Source organism: Phaenicophaeus curvirostris, chromosome 7, assembly GCF_032191515.1.
Source record: "Phaenicophaeus curvirostris isolate KB17595 chromosome 7, BPBGC_Pcur_1.0, whole genome shotgun sequence".
Classification (NCBI taxonomy): domain Eukaryota; kingdom Metazoa; phylum Chordata; class Aves; order Cuculiformes; family Cuculidae; genus Phaenicophaeus; species Phaenicophaeus curvirostris.
The window spans coordinates 3,947,728-3,965,233 of record NC_091398.1 but is presented as its reverse complement, the minus strand read 5'-3'; the positions used below and the strand labels follow the sequence as shown (position 1 = coordinate 3,965,233).

Here is a 17,506-nt window from a genome sequence, read left to right as displayed (position 1 = left end):
GCCCTGGCAGAGGCTGCCCCGGGAGGTGGTGGAGTTCCCATCCCTGGAATTGTTTAAAGGACAGGCAGGTGAGATGCCAACAGATCTGGTTTGGTAGAGAACAGGTATGGTTGGACTCAATGATCTCAAAGGTCTTTTTCAACCAAATGATTCTATGACAGCAGCCTTTATTTTTGTTTTTAGATAGATGGCCACAGACTTTAATCACACACATGAGAGATAATGTCCTTTCAGCTGAGGAATTGGAGCTGGGACTGCCTGTAGGATACAGTAATTACATCATGGATGAGTGACTACTTATCATAAGGATGAGTGAACCGTGTGGAGTCACTGCCAAGCCAATGAGAGCAACTTTCCCCTCGTCAGCACAAGGGAAGTGGTTCCAAAAACCCAGGTGAAGCCTCTTTTTGTCAATGCTTCACACTGAGCCCAAGAGGGGCTCCTCAAGGGAGAACGGCTCCACGAACCAGATCAGATACAAGAATTCCTTACTGTTAGGGACTCTCTTAAGACTTGCACTGATTGCCTTGCCGAGTGTTCTCTCCCTGTTTAACACAACAGGCGTGACTCTAGGGCTGGAGTTTCTGGAAAGCAAGAAAGAAAACCCCTAGGAAAAGAGTTTCAGCTGTGATCGCAGTCAGTGCGGCACGGTGCTAACTTAGCCCACAGCGCAACCTCAGTTCTGAAAACCAGAAAAAGGATTTATTCTGCAGGCAGATAAAATAAGCAAAATGTCAAGCTTAGATTACAAAATTGGTTGCTTCTTCCATTTTAGCTTCTCTGTATAATGGGAATCTTTGGCACCTCTAAGAAAGAAGGGCAGCACAGCAAAGTGGTCTGTCTTTACGCCTTCAAACCCGAACTTGTCAGAGCACAGGTAAAACAGGTGAGAAAGGATGTCTGTGCAGGAACATTACTGCAAGACTGAGGCACTTTCAACTCAAAAATAAGGAAAAGATGAGAAAGAGAATGCAGTTTAAATGCCAGGGCACTAATTGAGGAGCAAAAGGACACAAGCAAATACCCAGACTCTCACTGCTGTATTGTCCCACCCGGGGTGAATCGTCTCCCTCTCTACATCACTATGTTCCCACCAGCAAAGTAGCAAAACCGCCATCAGCTCTCCATCAGTGTCCTTTGTTGCCACTGATGAAATGCCCTAATAAGAGCTAGGCATTACAGCTCACTTTTAATTTAGAGTTAATTGGCTCAAACTGACTTCAAGTGAACGGAGAACACCTGAATCTTCCCAGAGCCGCCTCTTCTCCAGGCTGAACAACCCCGACTCTTGTTTAAACGCTGCTGGGCAGATACGGCTCTTAAATTGTGCCAATGAAACCCACAGAAAGCCTAATTTTTTTTTTTCCAGTGCTAAAAACCAGTACCAAATCTGCTGAAACTGGTGTCACATTAACAACTGCTGATTCCAATGGACTAAGAACTGCTGATTCCAATGGACAGGGCTGGCCACACAACTGTGTACATATAAAGATGGTCGGTCCATATACTCAAAAGAGGGCTGTGAGCTCAAAAGTAGTAACTTACTTGTAGCTGCTGCTGAGTAATAAAATAAAACACATAGAAAGCAATGTGCAGGTTACTTAGGAAATGTTTTACTGGTGCAAGAAACCTCTTTGGAGACCCCAGAAAAAAAATATTCTGGCTTTACAGATTTTGTTCCTGAACATTCACACTCCTGACAAGGCAGCCGGTACACGGAGACAAGCTGAAGTTTTCTGATAGTTCCCTCCTGAGCCTGCCAACACCGGGCTGGAATCCACAGGGAAGACCCACTCCCTGACAACACTTCACTTGGTTGCTGTTCACCAACCCACTGCTCTCTGTTTCCTTTGCCAAAGCGAATACGAGGCTCAACACGGCAATAGTGGAAATAGGACCAGCAGCAGTGCTGAAGACAGATTGTAGGAAAACTTATTTTTTGCTGATCTATCGCTTTCTCATGTCACATTCAACAGGTCAAAAATGAAATCTCAGACTATTTTGATAAACATTCAGCTGTCCTCTCTCGACTGACACGTGTGCAAACAGCTTCCTAGCGAAGAACACAAAGAAGCAAGATGCTGTCAGATGTTGTCCCTTCATGTTCTGTCAGGTGAGCCAGCAGCCACTTCACCCAACAGCACCAGCAGAGGCTCACGCTCCAGACACAGAAAAGCGTAACTGAAGAATCCCTACCCTAAGCCAAGGAACAGCCAGCACCATTAGTTACTCTACACAAGGTGGAAGATGTTGCTTGACTCCATTTGTTTGCTGGATTCATAGCAAAATTCTCCTGCGCAGCTCCTGTCTGTGCCCACATCTGTCTCTCTTTTACAATAGGAAGCTCCTCTGTCTCAATAAATCACAAAATAAATCAGATGAAGGCAGAAATTCAAGCGAGCAGCGTAGAGCTGTCAGTCATGAACCTGAGGTTACTGACAAGCATGCAACAGAAAACAGGCTGGGAACGTGACATGCCAGACCTCATCACTCTGCACAGTTAACAGAATTCCAGGCTAGCTACAACACTGGATATTGTATTACATCTTTCCAGTAACAGCAAAGTAACATTTTGGTTTTATCTCCCTTCATTTATGCAAGGTTACATTAGGGAATAGGAACCCAGCTTGTGATCCCTCTCCCTACTGCCATTGGCCTTTCTTATTGCTCACAGGAGACAGGAACAAATGGCAGATAATCCCTATCCACAATCCTCATTGCACCTCTGCCTCCTGCTACAAGATCAATACGAAACCAAAAACCCATCCTGAATAACTCTGAATCATAAAATCGTGGAATGGTTGTGCTGAAAGGGTCCTCAAGGCCCATCCGGTTCCACCCTCTGCCATGGGCAGGGACACCTCCCGCTGGATCAGGGGCTCCAAGCCCCATCCAACCTGGCCTTGAACACCTCCAGGGACGGGGCAGCCAACACTGTTCTGGCCAGCCTGGGCCAGGGCCTCCCCACCCTCACAGCAATGATATCTCATCTCAACCTCCCCTCTTTCACCTTAAAACCATTCCCCTTGGCCTATCCCTGCCCTCCCTGGTCAGGAGCCCCTCCTCAGCTCTCCTGGAGCCCCTTTCAGCACTGGAGGCTGCCCTAAGGTCTCCCCAGAGCCTTCTCTTCTCCAGGCTGAACAACCACTGCCTGTCCTCGTTGCAGAGGTGCTCCAGCCCTTTCTGCATTCAGTTAGCTTCACAGATGTAACATTTCAGCTTTCAGTTCATCATACCATTCTATGATTTAGGGAGCAAACTCTGAAGATGATACAAGAACGTGCCCACTTTTTAACTCCTTAAAAATAATAAACTTCAAAGCACCTCACAGCTGGATGTTTTCAGTGAGGGACCATGGGATGGAGCCTGGCATTCAACTACACAAAGACGGACTCCAATGTACTCCGACCTGTGTGGGAAAGCCTGTAAAGCTGCAGGAAGGATCCCAAAACCATACTGACCTTTTAAAACCCCATCAGCATCCCACAAGGAGCAAAAAGCCTGCACAGCACTAAAGGAGGCAACAGCTGTGGACCTTGTGAACTCAAAGAGCTCCGCGCTTGCACACACACACACGCCTGCTGTAGTGATGATTTCCAGACTGGACACAGCGTCACTGTAAACGCTTTCTCCTACACGAGTACCCAGGCAATGTCTCCATAATACCTTGTGGGCTTTACTTGGACCGTGTAAGCAGAAAACACTGCAGAAAAAGCAGCGAGTGCAATGCTGAGCTACCAAGAAACACGACTGCCTCTTTAGCCAAGCCGCAAACTCCAAACTTTCTGCTTTAAACAAAAGCATTTCATCTGACAGAGCTGTCAAGCTTATTATGGTGAAAAGACAGTTTAGTGAGAAGGCTCTTTGATAAAATCTGATAGAAAGGACTGAAGAGCCTCCCACATCAAACAGAGAGAAGGACTGTGATGCCTAACTACATCCATAACTCTTCCAGTTGCTGTGGTGGGGGAAGAGCACTGCCAGCGCTGGGGAAACAGCGACGCCGAGGGGCATCTCTTCTCTTCTCTGTAACCTGAAGCCTCAGGGAAGCAGTGCAAAGAAAAACCAGTCAGACTTCAGCACCCCCCCCTCTGAAACAGGATAGCCTTCCAGCTGTCTTGGGCCATCCCTAAACCCTAGGCATCTGAGCTTAAAAATGAAATCAAGGATGATCAGAATTCGTCAAATACCATTAGCGCTGTTTGCAGGCAAAATTTCACATATGGACAACAGGAAAGGTTTAATTGTCTGGCTGTGATGGGAAGCCATTTGTTGAGTTTGAGAAAGAGAACTGGGCTAAAAATAATGCACTAGTGAATGAAACGAGCATTATTTTTAAAGAATTCTTCACTGAAGGCATTAGAAAAAACAGACTGTCATTACAAAACTTTGGCACGCCTTGCCCAGACCCAATCCAATAAAGAAACAAGCTTCCAGAGAGAAACAGGATACAAACTTGGGTAACACCGAGCTGGTATTTGGCTTCTGACCTACCCATATGCCTTTGACTACCTCACAAAATAAACTGTTGCAGTTTCCTCAAGAAACACTGTCCATCTAAGGAACACAGCAATTGCACATAATTCATAATTATATATAGAATGCTTGTTAAAGAGCTATTTCTAGTGCTTTTTACCACAAATTGTACCTCTTCTGAAATGTACAGGGACAATACAGAATCACAGAAATCACTTGGTGGGAAAAAACCTTTGAGATAATCAAGACCAACCATACCTGTCCACTACAAAAACACATCCCCAAGCACCTCATCTACCTGTGTTTTAAACAGCTCCAGGGATGGGGACTTCACCACCTCCCTGAGCAGCCTCTGCCACTGCCCGAGAACCCTTTCAGTGAAGTAATTTTTCCTGATGTTGTAATCTAACCTCCCCTGGTGCAACTTGAGGCCATTTTCTCTCATCCTATCTCCCTTCACCTGGGAGAAGAGACCAGCACCCACCTCGCTACAACCTCCTGTCAGGCAGTTGTAGACAGCGATGACATCTCCCCTCAGCCTCCTCTTCTCCAGGATGAGCAACCCCAGGTCCCTCAGCTGCTCCTCATAACCCCTGATAACGGATCACATTGAATTTCTTATATTTTATATAGTACAGATGTTTTATATTGGAATGTCTTCTACTGAATATAGGACATTTTTGGTATTCTCCAAACAAACTGTTCTGCACCCGAATTTGCCAACAGGCACTATAGATCAGTGGATAACATTTCTAATTTTCAGACAGATCTACTTCAAGATAAATTACCGTTAACAGGTAAATCTAGCAAGCAGAACAACATCCACAGGAGAGCTTTTGCTTCCAGCCACACAAACCCAACTAAATCACAGCTGGAGGAAAAGTTCTTGCAGGTCATTCCGTCTGTTTTACAAAGAGTCAAACCAATCCAAGCACTTCAAGCCAGAAAAGTGAAGGCTCTACATGAGGCACCCCCTACAATGGTCACAGCACCTCTGCTTCAGGGCTCTGAGGCCCAAGTCGCAAAGAACTGAGCCACTGTGGCCTTGAGGTTCACAGAAGCCAGCGAGAGAAACCAAAAAAGCAGAGTCAAAGTGTGGAGGGAAGGGGAAAAAGTAAGGGAGTTATTTATTAGAATCCTCCTGCAGATGCTTCATTCATTTCCACCACAGATGCCAGGCAGTGTGTCAAGTGAGGGGCAGGAGGTCAGATCCCTCAGTTGCTTCAGAAAGCAAAGGTGCTGATCTGCACTGAAGACATCGGCCTGTAAAGGTGCCTGTGCTGCTGGCTGCTCCTTCTGCTTCTGTGAAGCCCGGGATGGTTCTGGAGAAGCACAAAGGAAGGGACCCAACCTCCTCTGAACAGGAAGAATCACTGCAGGAGCTAAGCAAGCCAAGCATTCCTATCTATAAACCAACGCCTTCGATATTAAAATGGTAACCAAAAAAAGAGTAGGTATGACAGCAAAACAGAGAATAATAGATGGTTTTGGTTGGAAAGGACCTTAGACATCATCCAGTTGCAACTCCCCTGCCATGACAGGGACACCTGCCCTGTTCCTGTACTATCAGTTAAATGAGTTACTTTATATCAGAAGACAGAATTACAAATAATAGGTATTTTTTTCCCAAAACTTCCAAGTTTTAATTTTGTGTTAGTTTGTCTTCTTAGATGATCCAACACTCCTGTGACTGCTACCATTTTAAATCTCCCTTTTCTCACTCAAATGCATCAAATAACATTTCAAACAGACTAATCTTCTGATATATGAAAGCACGTTAATAGAAGAAAACTAACTTCAAAGTGATTGATGACAAGAGATCAAGGAGAAGCTGAATTTGAAGACACTAGTTAGGCTTAAATGTATTTCTTCCACTACACAGAAAAATGGATTTTCGAGGTAGACTTAAATCTAAATGTAATTACGCCCTTATTATGTATGAAGACAGAAAGAAAAAGCCAGAATGATAAAAGTACAGCTGGCCGTGACCTTATTTTGGAACAGTCTTTAGGAAGATCAAATCTGAAATTATACACAGGCAGCGAGCCCTGGGGCTTTTTAACTGTCTGAAGGCATGGTCAGTCTCAGGATGGAGTTATCTGAACTCCAGCAGAGCTTCAGCTCTCCATTTTTAGCACCCTGCAGGGCAGCTCTGGGCTCCCGGTTTGTGTGCCAGAGTGGTTTACAGTGTTTGATGAAACCTGAGGTGAGACAGAAGAACAGTAACTCCTGCCCACTTTGAGAACGTGCTTCCCACGCCAAGCTTCATAGTTTCTGAGATGGGAAAAAAAACCCAAAACCCGTAAGTGAAAAAAACTCAGCAAGGATGAAATCACCCCTGGTGAAAAAGGACTTTCACAGATTCAAGTTGCTGCTGGTTCTTGGTGGCACCAGAACTAAGAGATGATGATGGGCAACGACAAGTTTCTCATGCAGAGAGACCATTTGGGAGAAATTCAACTACTGTATTTCCAAAGGGATACCCAGAGATCTTCCACAGCTATATCTGTATTGTTTCTTACTTATGACGGCAACTTAGAGACAGGCCTCTTGCCCACAACTTTCTCTTCCCACAAATTACCTGTTTGCAGAAGACCCATTCACATCCCCCGCAGAACCTGGCATTTTTTTAGAATCACAGAATGGTTTGGGTTGGAAGGGACCTCAAAGCCCATCCAGTTCCACCCCACTGCCATGGGCAGGGACACCTCCCACTGGATCAGGGGCTCCAAGCCCCATCCAAGCTGGCCTTGAACCCCTCCAGGGATGGGGCAGCCACCACTGCTCTGGGCAACCTGGGCCAAGGCCTCCCTACCCTCATTGTGAAGAATTTCTTCCTAATATCTAATTCTAAATCTTCCCCCTTCCAATTAAAAGCCATTTCCCCTTGTCCTGTCACTCCAGGCTCTTGTAAAAAGCCCTTCCCCAGCTTTCCTGGAGCCTCTTTCAGTACTGGAAGCTGCTCTAAGTGTCCCCGAAACCTTCTCTTCTCCAGGATGATCAACCCCAATTCTTTCAGCCTGTCCTCACAGCAGAGGTTCTTCAGCCCTTGGATCATCTTTGTAGCCTCCTCTGGACCCATTACAACAGTTCTACATCCTCCTTATGTTGGGGATTCCAGAACTGGACACAGGGCTCCAGGTGAGGTCTAACAAGAGAGGAATAGAGGGCAAAAATCCCCTCCCTCGCCCTGTTGGCCTCACTGCGTTGGATGCAGCCCAGGAGAAGGGCGGCTGTCTGGGCTGTGAGCACACAGTTTGTCAGGTGCCCAAGGTACAGACTGAAAAATTAAGCTTCTTCTACAAAAATCCTAACCTGTTTGCTCTTGCAGGACTCAAAAAACCGGCATAAGGTTATAAAAGCTCTTTAGTGAAATAATTCAGTCGGCAACTGTTCCTAATTATCAACGGAATTTCTAATGGATTAGATTAGTGCTCTCACTTGTAAAGACATAAAGACAGTCCCCAAGTAATTCAAGTAAAATGTTCATCCCAGAAGACTCATTAAAACAACCTCCCAACATTGCAAGCAATTAAGGAGAGACTTTTTCTTCAAGCCTGGTTTCCTGAGGGGCTGAGGCTATGTGGAGCAACTCAAATCCTAGGAGGAAACCCTAAGAGGCATCTTCAGACTCCATACCACCACGAACATTATAAACCCATCTCCACTGAAACAAACCTCAAATAAAAACCTTATTTTCTTAATTATCAAGAGAAAGCTTCAATAAAAAAAATGCAAAACGCTAGCAGTAATGTATTGGCTTGTGGAAAAAGGAAAAACATTCAGTAGGTGTGACAGCAGCTTGCAAGTGATACAAGAAAAAGCCTGTCCCAACAAATCTCTTCCCCATCAGCTTCTGTCCTCATATATCACTGGTGCCAGCACTGCCTGTGTTATGCATCTGAGGGTGCAGCTGATGAAAATACACCAGCATCCCAGGTGACACAAGGCTGGAGATACTCTCCTTGGTGTCTTCTGGAGGACTTCGGCTCGCATGAAGTCAGAGAGACAGAATTTGGGCACGGGTATAAACTGCAGCTGTAAGGATGATTTATTAAGGACTAAAGACCATAAGAGCTACAAATCAGTTCAACTAGACCAAAGAATACAGCCTTAGGAACATCATGAATTGTCCAGAGTCATGTTTAACTGCAGTTAAACTCCCAACTCCCTGGGATTTCCCCCTTAACATTCTTGTTGTACAACCCCCCTTCCCTTGGAGTGAAACACAATCAGAGAATCACGGAATGGTTTGGGTTGGAAGGGACCTCAAACTCCACCCAGTTCCAGTCCCTGCCATGGGGACACCTCCCACTGGACCAGGCTGCTCAAAGCCCCATCCAACCTGGCCTTGAACACCTCCAGGGATGGGGCAGCCACAGCTTCCCTGGGCAACCTGGGGCAGGGCCTCGCCACTCTTTCTTCCTAAGAAGACATTTCTACCTAAAATCTCATCCTCATTTCCCCTCTTTCAGGTTAAAACTGTTCCCCCTTGTCCTGTCCCTGCACTCCCTGATCAAGAGCCCCTCCCCACCTTTCCTGGAGCCCCTTTCAGTACTGGAAGCTGCTCTAAGGTCACCCCAGAGCCTTCTCTTCTCCAGGCTGAACACCCCCAACTCTCTCAGCTTGGCCTCCCACTGCCTACAAACAACATCATAGCAACAAATAAAGCTACTTGAAGACAGATGGACCAGAAATGCAGTCACTGACAACCAGAGCTGCTAAATTCATCAGCTATAGTCTCCAGGCTTTCTAAAACCTGGAGTGGAACCAAACTCACCCCCATAAACCTACAAAAACTAATTAAAGGATCAAAACAACATCTCTGAGCCTTGCTATGAGCCCAAAAGGTAGAAAGGCAATTAAAACTACCTTTCTGAGAGTAGCAGAAGATGGCCAGAGAATAAAAAAGGTAAAACCAAGACCCCTTTGAGATAAAGTTGCTGTGCTGTCTGTTCTCTAAAACCAAGCAGACAAACAGAGAATAAGAGAGTACAGTCATAGATCGGGATGGTTGGCATCTGGAGTGGTGTCTGGAAGCAGTAGGCTCACCCCTCCGTGTGTTTCCAGCAATAACTACACAACAGAGCTCCTGCCTCTGGCTGGGACAGGCAAAAAGAGGGCCACAAAAGCATGGCATTAATGATCTTTGTCAACGCAATCACAAGTTACCTTGAGGCAGCAAAGAGGCAACAATCCTACTGTTCAGTGCGTTCCTGTGCTCTCTAATTGGAAATACATAACACAGCCTCCCAAGGAAGATGCAAATCAGATCAGGGCTTGCTGAATTAAGTAAAAAATTTGCATTTAAGATGGATCTTTGGCAAATGCACACTTACCCCGATTAGGATTCTCAGCTTTGGCACTTCACAACTGCTGGTAAAGGTCCAATGAAAGAAGGCAGGCTAGATTTTCACAAGGTGGGGAAAAATCCCTCCCAGAGCGCTATCTTATCCCTGCACAGCGAAGCAGCAGGATGCGCTCCCGTGCACTGAGTGCTGACAGGCGAGTTTCACTGAGACGGAAAGATTGCGCAGGAACAGAACATGGATGATGTTACTCAGCTTCCCATACTAAAACAACTCAAGAACGCCGGGTGAACAAGTAAATGAGCGTTGGCTAATCCGCAGGACGACAGAAATTGCTTCAGCCTTTTAAATTGTACCAAACATAACAAATGAATACAATTAAAACAGGACACAGCATTAGCTTTCCTGACATGGCAGGACCAGGTGAGGAAGAAAGCTAAGGAACATTTGGAAAAACATTCCTACTTTAAGCCACATGGCAAGTGTGCTGAAATTTCTTGCTGTGAACTGCACATACGGATTTGAAATGTGCCTTGGCAAAGGCAAACGCTACTAGAAAACAGAAGGGCTTCCAAGGAATCCAGCAGGTTGTAATGTCCTGAGGCAGAATTTCAAAACAATCGTGATAGATGTACGTATGGAAAGTATTTCCTAAATTCCAGCTAACAAAAAGCAGTCACAGCTCCCGCAGCACCTCCGGCTAAGGAATACACAAGTCCTGAACCACTAAGCTGATTTGGTTTTTTATTGCCAAGGTAAATACAATCACAGAATCACAGAATGGTTTGGGTCAGAAGGGACCTTAAAGGTCTGTTCCAACCCCCCTGCCATGAGCAGGGACACCTCCCACTAGACCAGGTTGCTCCAAGCCCCATCCAACCTGGCCTTGGACACCTCCAGGGATGGGGCAGCCACCACTGCTCTGGGCAACCTGGGCCAGGGCCTCCCCACCCTCACAGGAAAACATTTCTTCCTGATATATCATCTCAATCTCCCCTCTTTCTGCTTAAAAACATTCCCCTTACCCTCTTCCTGCACCCCCTGATCACAAGCCCCTCCCCAGCTTTCCTGGAGCACCTTGCTGTACTGGAAGCTGCTCTAAGGTCTCCCTGGAGCCTTCTCTTCTCCAGGCTGAACAACCCCACCTCTCTCAGCCTGTCCTCATATGGGAGGTGCTCCAGTCCTCAAATCATCTCCATGGCCTCTTCTGGCCTTGCTCTAACAGATTCATGTCCTTCCTGTGCTGACTAGTGAAACTGAAGCCTTCCAAAGTTGATGGCAGAGATGGTGAAACCACTTGATCAGCACCACTTAATGCAAACAAACCCAGGGGTCCTATTTCTGCAAAATCAATTAAGAGTCAGACAAGGTGGCAGACAGCATCCCCTGCTGCTGGAAAGGTCTTTTCATGAAAACAACCAACTCCAACATAGGACTTCTGGTAAAAAAGTAGGTTTTAGATATATAAGCAAGGAGTAGCAAGCCTGAATACAGAGGTAATCTCTTTATCCAGTGTTTATGACAACGGATGTTTGATGACTCTGCCCAAATTTATCGTACGACCTTCTGAAAACCTACTGACATCTCGCAAAGTGCGTGTGGAACAGCCGTAGAACCACTCAAACAGTATAAACAATTGGATGTACTTTAAAGAAGAATTTGTTTAGAAGTGACCTAATGACCACTGGCTGAAGGAATCTGCAAGGGAAGGGGCTCAGGAACAGACAGCTCCTTCCTCGAGCTGAAGGAGGCCCCCGAGGGCTGGAAGCGGAAGCTGCAGTAACTCAGACGGCAGATAAGACATAGGTTTCTAAAGCAATCAGTCGAATAAGTTGAGCTGTGAATTTTGTATCATTTTTACATCCTAGAACAAGGCTGCTTTCCCAAAGACTACAACTATGTGCTCAGTTATAAGCCCTAGGTCTGAGCTTCCTTAAGCAGGAAGAGATCACAACTGTCCCTCTCAGCCTTGTCTATAACACAAACATTCACAGTACAGCTTTCCAAGAACCAATAATAAAGATCTGATATCTTCAGTGTGACTTCTTCCAGCATCTGCAAGGCAGCAGTGATTTTTGATGGCTTAACATCAGCCCATGGAGCTGAACAAACTCCAGGCTCACATTTTAAATAACCAGAGGCAGGTTCCAGATCAGCTGTGAACCTCTGGGGCAGCCACACTTACCCTGGAATGTCAGTGAAGGGATCCCAGGACTGAAAATCCAAAATGACATCAGTGAAAGACTGAGCCATCTCCTCCAGGAGAGCCACAGTGGACAGCTCGATGTGCATTTGGTTTGGCTGCTACAAGGCACAGACGTTACACACCTACTGCTTGTATGACTGATCACCCACGCAAAATGTCTCAAGAACAATTCATGAATGTTCATGCGACAATCGCATCGGGCATTGCAAGAGACAGGACAGGATCACAGCAGTTTCACCAACACGTTATGTGACAGCTACGCCCCAGAGAGACCTAAACCAACTCATGCTGCAGTTGCACCCTCTGAGGCTAACAGCAAAAGCAGCCTTTCCTCTACCTTGCATCATTTAATCTCTCCAGACAAAAATTATTGGTTTCGACTTGATCACAGAATCATTTGGTTGGAAAAGACACTTGAGATCAAGTCCAACCACATCTATCCACTACCAAACCACACCCCTAAGCATCTCAACTACCCGTCTTTTAAACACCTCCAGGGATGGGGGCTCCACTACCTCCCTCGGCAGCCTCTGCCAGGGCCTCAGAAACCTACAGATTAAGAAATTTTTCCTGATGTTGTAAACTAAACCTGCCCTGACACAACTTGAGGCCACTTCCTCTTGTCCTGTTGCCCATCATTTGGGGGAAGAGACTAACACCTACCTCACTACAACCTCCTTTCAGGGAGTTGTAGATAGTGATAAGGTCTCCCTTCAGCCTCCTTTTCTCCAGGCTAAACAACCCCAGGTCCCTCAGCCGCTCGTTGTAAGGCTGGTGCTATAAATCCTTCCCCAGCTCCACTCCCTTCTCTGGATGCGCTCCAGCCCCTCAATGTCCTTCTTGGAGTGAGGGGTCCAAAACTGGACCCAGGATTTGAGGTGCAGCCTCACCAATGCTGAGTGCAGGGGCACAATCACTGCCCTGCTCCTGCTGGCCACGCTGTGTCTGATACAGGCCAGGATGCTATGGCCTTCTTGGCCACTTGGCTCACGAACCAGCACCCCCAGGTCCTTCTTCCTCAGGCAGTTTTCTAGCCACTCTTCCCCAAGCCTGGAGCACTGCGCAGGGTTGTTGCGACCCAAGCGCAGGACCCGGCACTTGGCCTGGTTGAATCTCATCCCACTGGCCTCATCCAGCCTGTCCAGGTCCCTGTGCGGAGCCTCTCCACCCTCAAGCAGATCAACCCTTCCACCCAGCTTAGTGTCACATGTGAACTTACTGAGGGTGCACTCAGTCCCCTCATCCAGATCATTGATTGAAGCTATGATTCTATGATAAAATGTCCATGCTACCACCTATTTTGTGTGGTCACCTCTCTGTTTTTGAGGAAGGTGTGTTTTTAAAAGCAAGTAACGTTCTTCCTTCCTTTGGATTCCCCAGACTTCCAATTTCTGAATGAGGATAGGTGACGCAGGATAGTGATTTCATAGTGTTTCATCACTCCTCGGCTGGTTTGAGGGCTAACAACTTATTGGCAGCGCTGGTCAGTCACCCGCCACAATCTCAGCAGATCTGACACAGGATTCTACCAGTACTATGGGAGCATCACTCCTTACAAAACCCTGCCCAGACACCAGAGAAACTGCTTTTCCCCTGGCTCTTGGAAGAAATCAAGTGCCAAGTTTGACCCTCAGCAATAGCTGCGTAGCCTCACCATTCCCAAAGAGCTATTGATTTTCTGGGCAAGACACCAGAGAATAATTCAGTCTAACAATGCAAACAAAGGAAGTGATTCACCCTGCTACCCTCCACTGTGCTGGCTTTGTTTCTCAGGCTGTAACCCAACTACTTTCAGTGTCTTAAGGCTTGGAAGGCTTCCTGGCACTCTTTGCTAAAACTGTATAATGAAACCATAAAAAAACCCCTCTTCCAGAGTAGGTTTCTACTAGATTTTTCCCAACTCAGGCTTAAGGTCTCATCCCAGCCCTCAAACAGTGATAAATACCAGAAAAGCTACAAGATCTCATTAAACAAAAAACAGCTGGGAAGACAAAGTGCCAATCCTGGTGCTTCCTCTTGAAAAAAATGAGATAAATGAGGTGCACTGCCTGGCTGTGCTTTCAAGCAACTCTTCAAATCAGCATTCACCTGGAAGCTTTCTTCAATCTTCAAGGTTATCTTGAACAAAAGCGTCGGAAGAGTTTAATTAAAACAAGAGATCGCAAGCATACCAAGTGTATTTTTTATATCCTTGAGGTATGCATCTACATAACGCAAAGCGATACAACTGCATTCCACACAATGAAGATGACAGAACTTTGTTCACTTCTGCCTCCACTCTCAATCTGAATTGAGACATGCATCTCACAGAGGTTCATCGGGATACTACTCCATACCAAGCTTTGCTCTGCCCAGAACAACTAGGATTAGTGAAAAAAAAACCCATAAATTTTCCACCCCTGGCTTTCAAACGTGCCAAAATTACTTCTGGCTTAATTAAAGCAAGTAAAATGTAAGAGTTGAGAAGAAAAAAAGCTGCATTTTGAAGAGAAGAGAAGGATGAGATCTTTTTGCAAGCATTTTGGGGTAAAGGCTACTCACACAGCTGCACAAAACACATACAACTTCAGGTTTTGAGCTAAAGGAGATAGAGTTTTCCCACTTCAGCTCAGTCTCATCTGAGTAACTTCATTTTTGGAAAGTTAACATCAAGCTTTTCAGACAGTGTCCCTCTCTAGCAGTGATCACACAGGGCACGGGGATGCAGAAAGGCCAATGCTTACACTTATTCCTACAGAAACCAAGTCCATCCTTGAGCTGGTGGAGCTGTAAGCCAAAGAGGAGAAAAGAGGTCGCACCTGCATGGAGAGGCGGACAGAAGCGGTGACCCCAAACTGACCAACAGAGCATTCCATCCGTATCATTCTCCATCTAAAACTGAGAGATCACAAGGGTCTCTCTCTTCTGCATTGGCTGACATCCAGGGAGGACCTCGTTTGTCTGTTTGCCTCCATCCTGGATCCATGTGTTCCTGAATCCAGTTCCTGAGCCCAGCTCCCTCCTGCCACTCACCTTGTGTTCCCTGCAGTGTTTGTGGTGAAGTAGTCATCGAGAGCACAATTTCATATATTATTATTATCTTTACTACTACTACTATTATTATTATTAAGGCTGTTTTCATTTCCAACCTGCAAGAATTTTCCCTCTCACTTCCCTTTCCCTGGGTGCCTGGGGGAAGGGAATTGAGAGGCCAACTGCTCAATTTTAGCTGCTGAAATATGTCAGGCCAGGGCTAAAACATGACACAGGGAAAAAATCTCAGGAACAAGAAGGAAAAGATCACATATTTTGGAGCTATGACTACATTAGGGTCATCAAGTCTAGCATATGGCGAGCACCGCTACTGTGTCATGTTTACTTTCCCAGATAAAGCACATTTTGTTTGAATAAAGGGTTGCTGGTACAATGAGTCACTGCCTGAAGCACCAGCTCCAATGCTTTAAAAGGACTGACTAGGAATCGCCAGTGCAGTATGCAGATTTGTTTAGGAACAACGTGCTTTAAATAAACCACTGACTCACCTTGTCACGCAAATGATGCTCTGCTGCCTCAATATTCAAAGGATCGTCGAAATTCAGAAGATCCTGGGGTGGGGGAAGTAAAAAAGAGAACGTTACAGGGTTTCCACTCCCTGCATTACACAAGGAATCCAGAGCCCTAACGAACAAGGTAATGAAACAAAGCGAAGACCAGCAAACGTGGTGCCACTTTCTCACTACCTTGACAGGCACCCCCGCCAAAGGGAAATGTCAATGAGTTTGATGATTGCAAACCAAATAATGAGTCAATTAAAGGACAACAGCAGCATGGTATTTGACCCTATCTGGCAGCACACCACACACAGCCCCGTGACACTGCTTTCTCCTCCAGTGATGCGTTTCTATTGGAAAACTGAGTTTTAAATCAAATTTCAAAGGAATGCACACACAATTCCTGCTGATTTTTGTTCAAGGGTAAAATAAACCCTCAAAAAAGACTCTTGCAATCAGCCTGGTGATAAAGTAGGAAGAGTTTCATAATAGCACCCCCAAGAACGAAGCAATCTCATTCCTTCTGAGAAGAAACAACCTGGAGCCTGGGAGACAGGGAGGTTTTAGTGCAATGGGAAAAACAGGGCCCAGAGGAAAGGGAGTGCAAAGACCACAAGGAGCAGAAATAATCAAAATGAATCTCAGGTCTGCTGGTTTAATCTCAATTAATATTCACTTCAGAAGGAGAAAGGGTCTAGAGTTGAAACCAAAGGAAAAGAAGATGCTGAGAGAAGGGGAATCATTATAAAAAAACAAAATCACAAAATCCCCCATTCTGCCGAAACCCCAGCTCACTCTCCCCAGTCTGAGGTTAGTCTGTGACAGCAGTGAAACACGTGAAAGGCTCCTGTCACTCTCTGACTCATTTTCAAGCAGTGAACCTCTTGTTTAATTCAAGCCAGGACCCCACTCCACCTCATTTTCCCTTCCTTTCTTCAAGAAAGCCTCACAACAATCTGCAAGGCCAGTCTGAGCCAATGCCAGCTTTTCCAAGCTTGTAAGAAGCCGGGGGTGAGAGCAACCCAACAGACAAGCCAGGATGGTTCCTACTGGCCGTGACAAATCCCTGTTGTCCCCGATGCGTGACCATCGCTGGCTGCAGCTGTTTGCCCAACAGATTATTTTTACAGGCGCTTCTTTGTACCTCCAGTGGATTTCACTTTCTCCCAGTCACCTAGCACGCAGTGGGAGCCTATCTGTGGGATGCAACTCCTCTTTGTTGAAAAGGCAAACGCTCTCCAATCCTCTAAACCTATTTACCAAAGAAACTGGTTGCAATAAATCACGCCTTTGGATGCCACCAAAGCTAGGAGATTGCAGCCAGTCCTGGTCTAGGCCCAGGACTAGCGAAGCCCACAACAATGCTTCTCAGCCAAAGTCTTTCACTGCCTCCTCTGGACACCCCAGAGCAGTTCTCTCCAGTGTAATGACAAAAGTGATAACCAAGTTAGTGCCTTTCTTTGCTTCCTCCTGGCCTTCCCACTTCAGCAGCAACAGCACTTTAGGGAGTGCAGGATTATTGTCCCCTTCAGCAGCTGTCGCTGCTGAAGGGGACAATAATCCTGCACTCCCTAAAGAAGCAGCTTCGGCACAGTAGGACTTGGCCACTCTCTGCTTTTAGCGCAAAGGCAGCTGCCGTATCCTGCCTACTTGGGCAGCTTCCTGCCCTGTCCTCCATTTTCAAGTTGTAATTAGGGTTTTGCTCCTGCCAATCTAAGGCAAAAGGGGGAAATGAGATCCCTGAACAAAATCGTTATCATTTTGGTGACAAACTAGGGTTTATGCAAAACGCAGGGAGTGGGTAACAAGGCCCTTGAACATCTATATTCAAACTAGGAATGAGACTGCTGGGAAGTCATTAATTCCTAAGTATTGTGTTTAAAAACCAACAACACAATTCCTGCTCAGAGCAATGTGAATCTCTATTTCCTGCAGACCAGTGGAAGGAATTTTAACCTGGAGAAGAGAAGGCTCTGGGGAGACCT

The 17,506-nt window shown here is 46.1% G+C and overlaps 1 protein-coding gene across 2 annotated transcripts in view; it reads right to left on the bottom strand.

The window, feature by feature from the left end:
- The window catches only part of UBE2F (ubiquitin conjugating enzyme E2 F (putative)), an 80,133-nt gene that overhangs the window by 13,124 nt on the left and 49,503 nt on the right, over positions 1 to 17,506 (bottom strand). For both annotated transcript variants that reach the window (XM_069860636.1, XM_069860637.1), the window contains one exon: positions 15,513 to 15,575. In XM_069860636.1, coding sequence (XP_069716737.1) covers positions 15,513 to 15,575 — 63 coding nt within the window. The remainder of the gene's footprint in view (positions 1 to 15,512; positions 15,576 to 17,506) is intronic.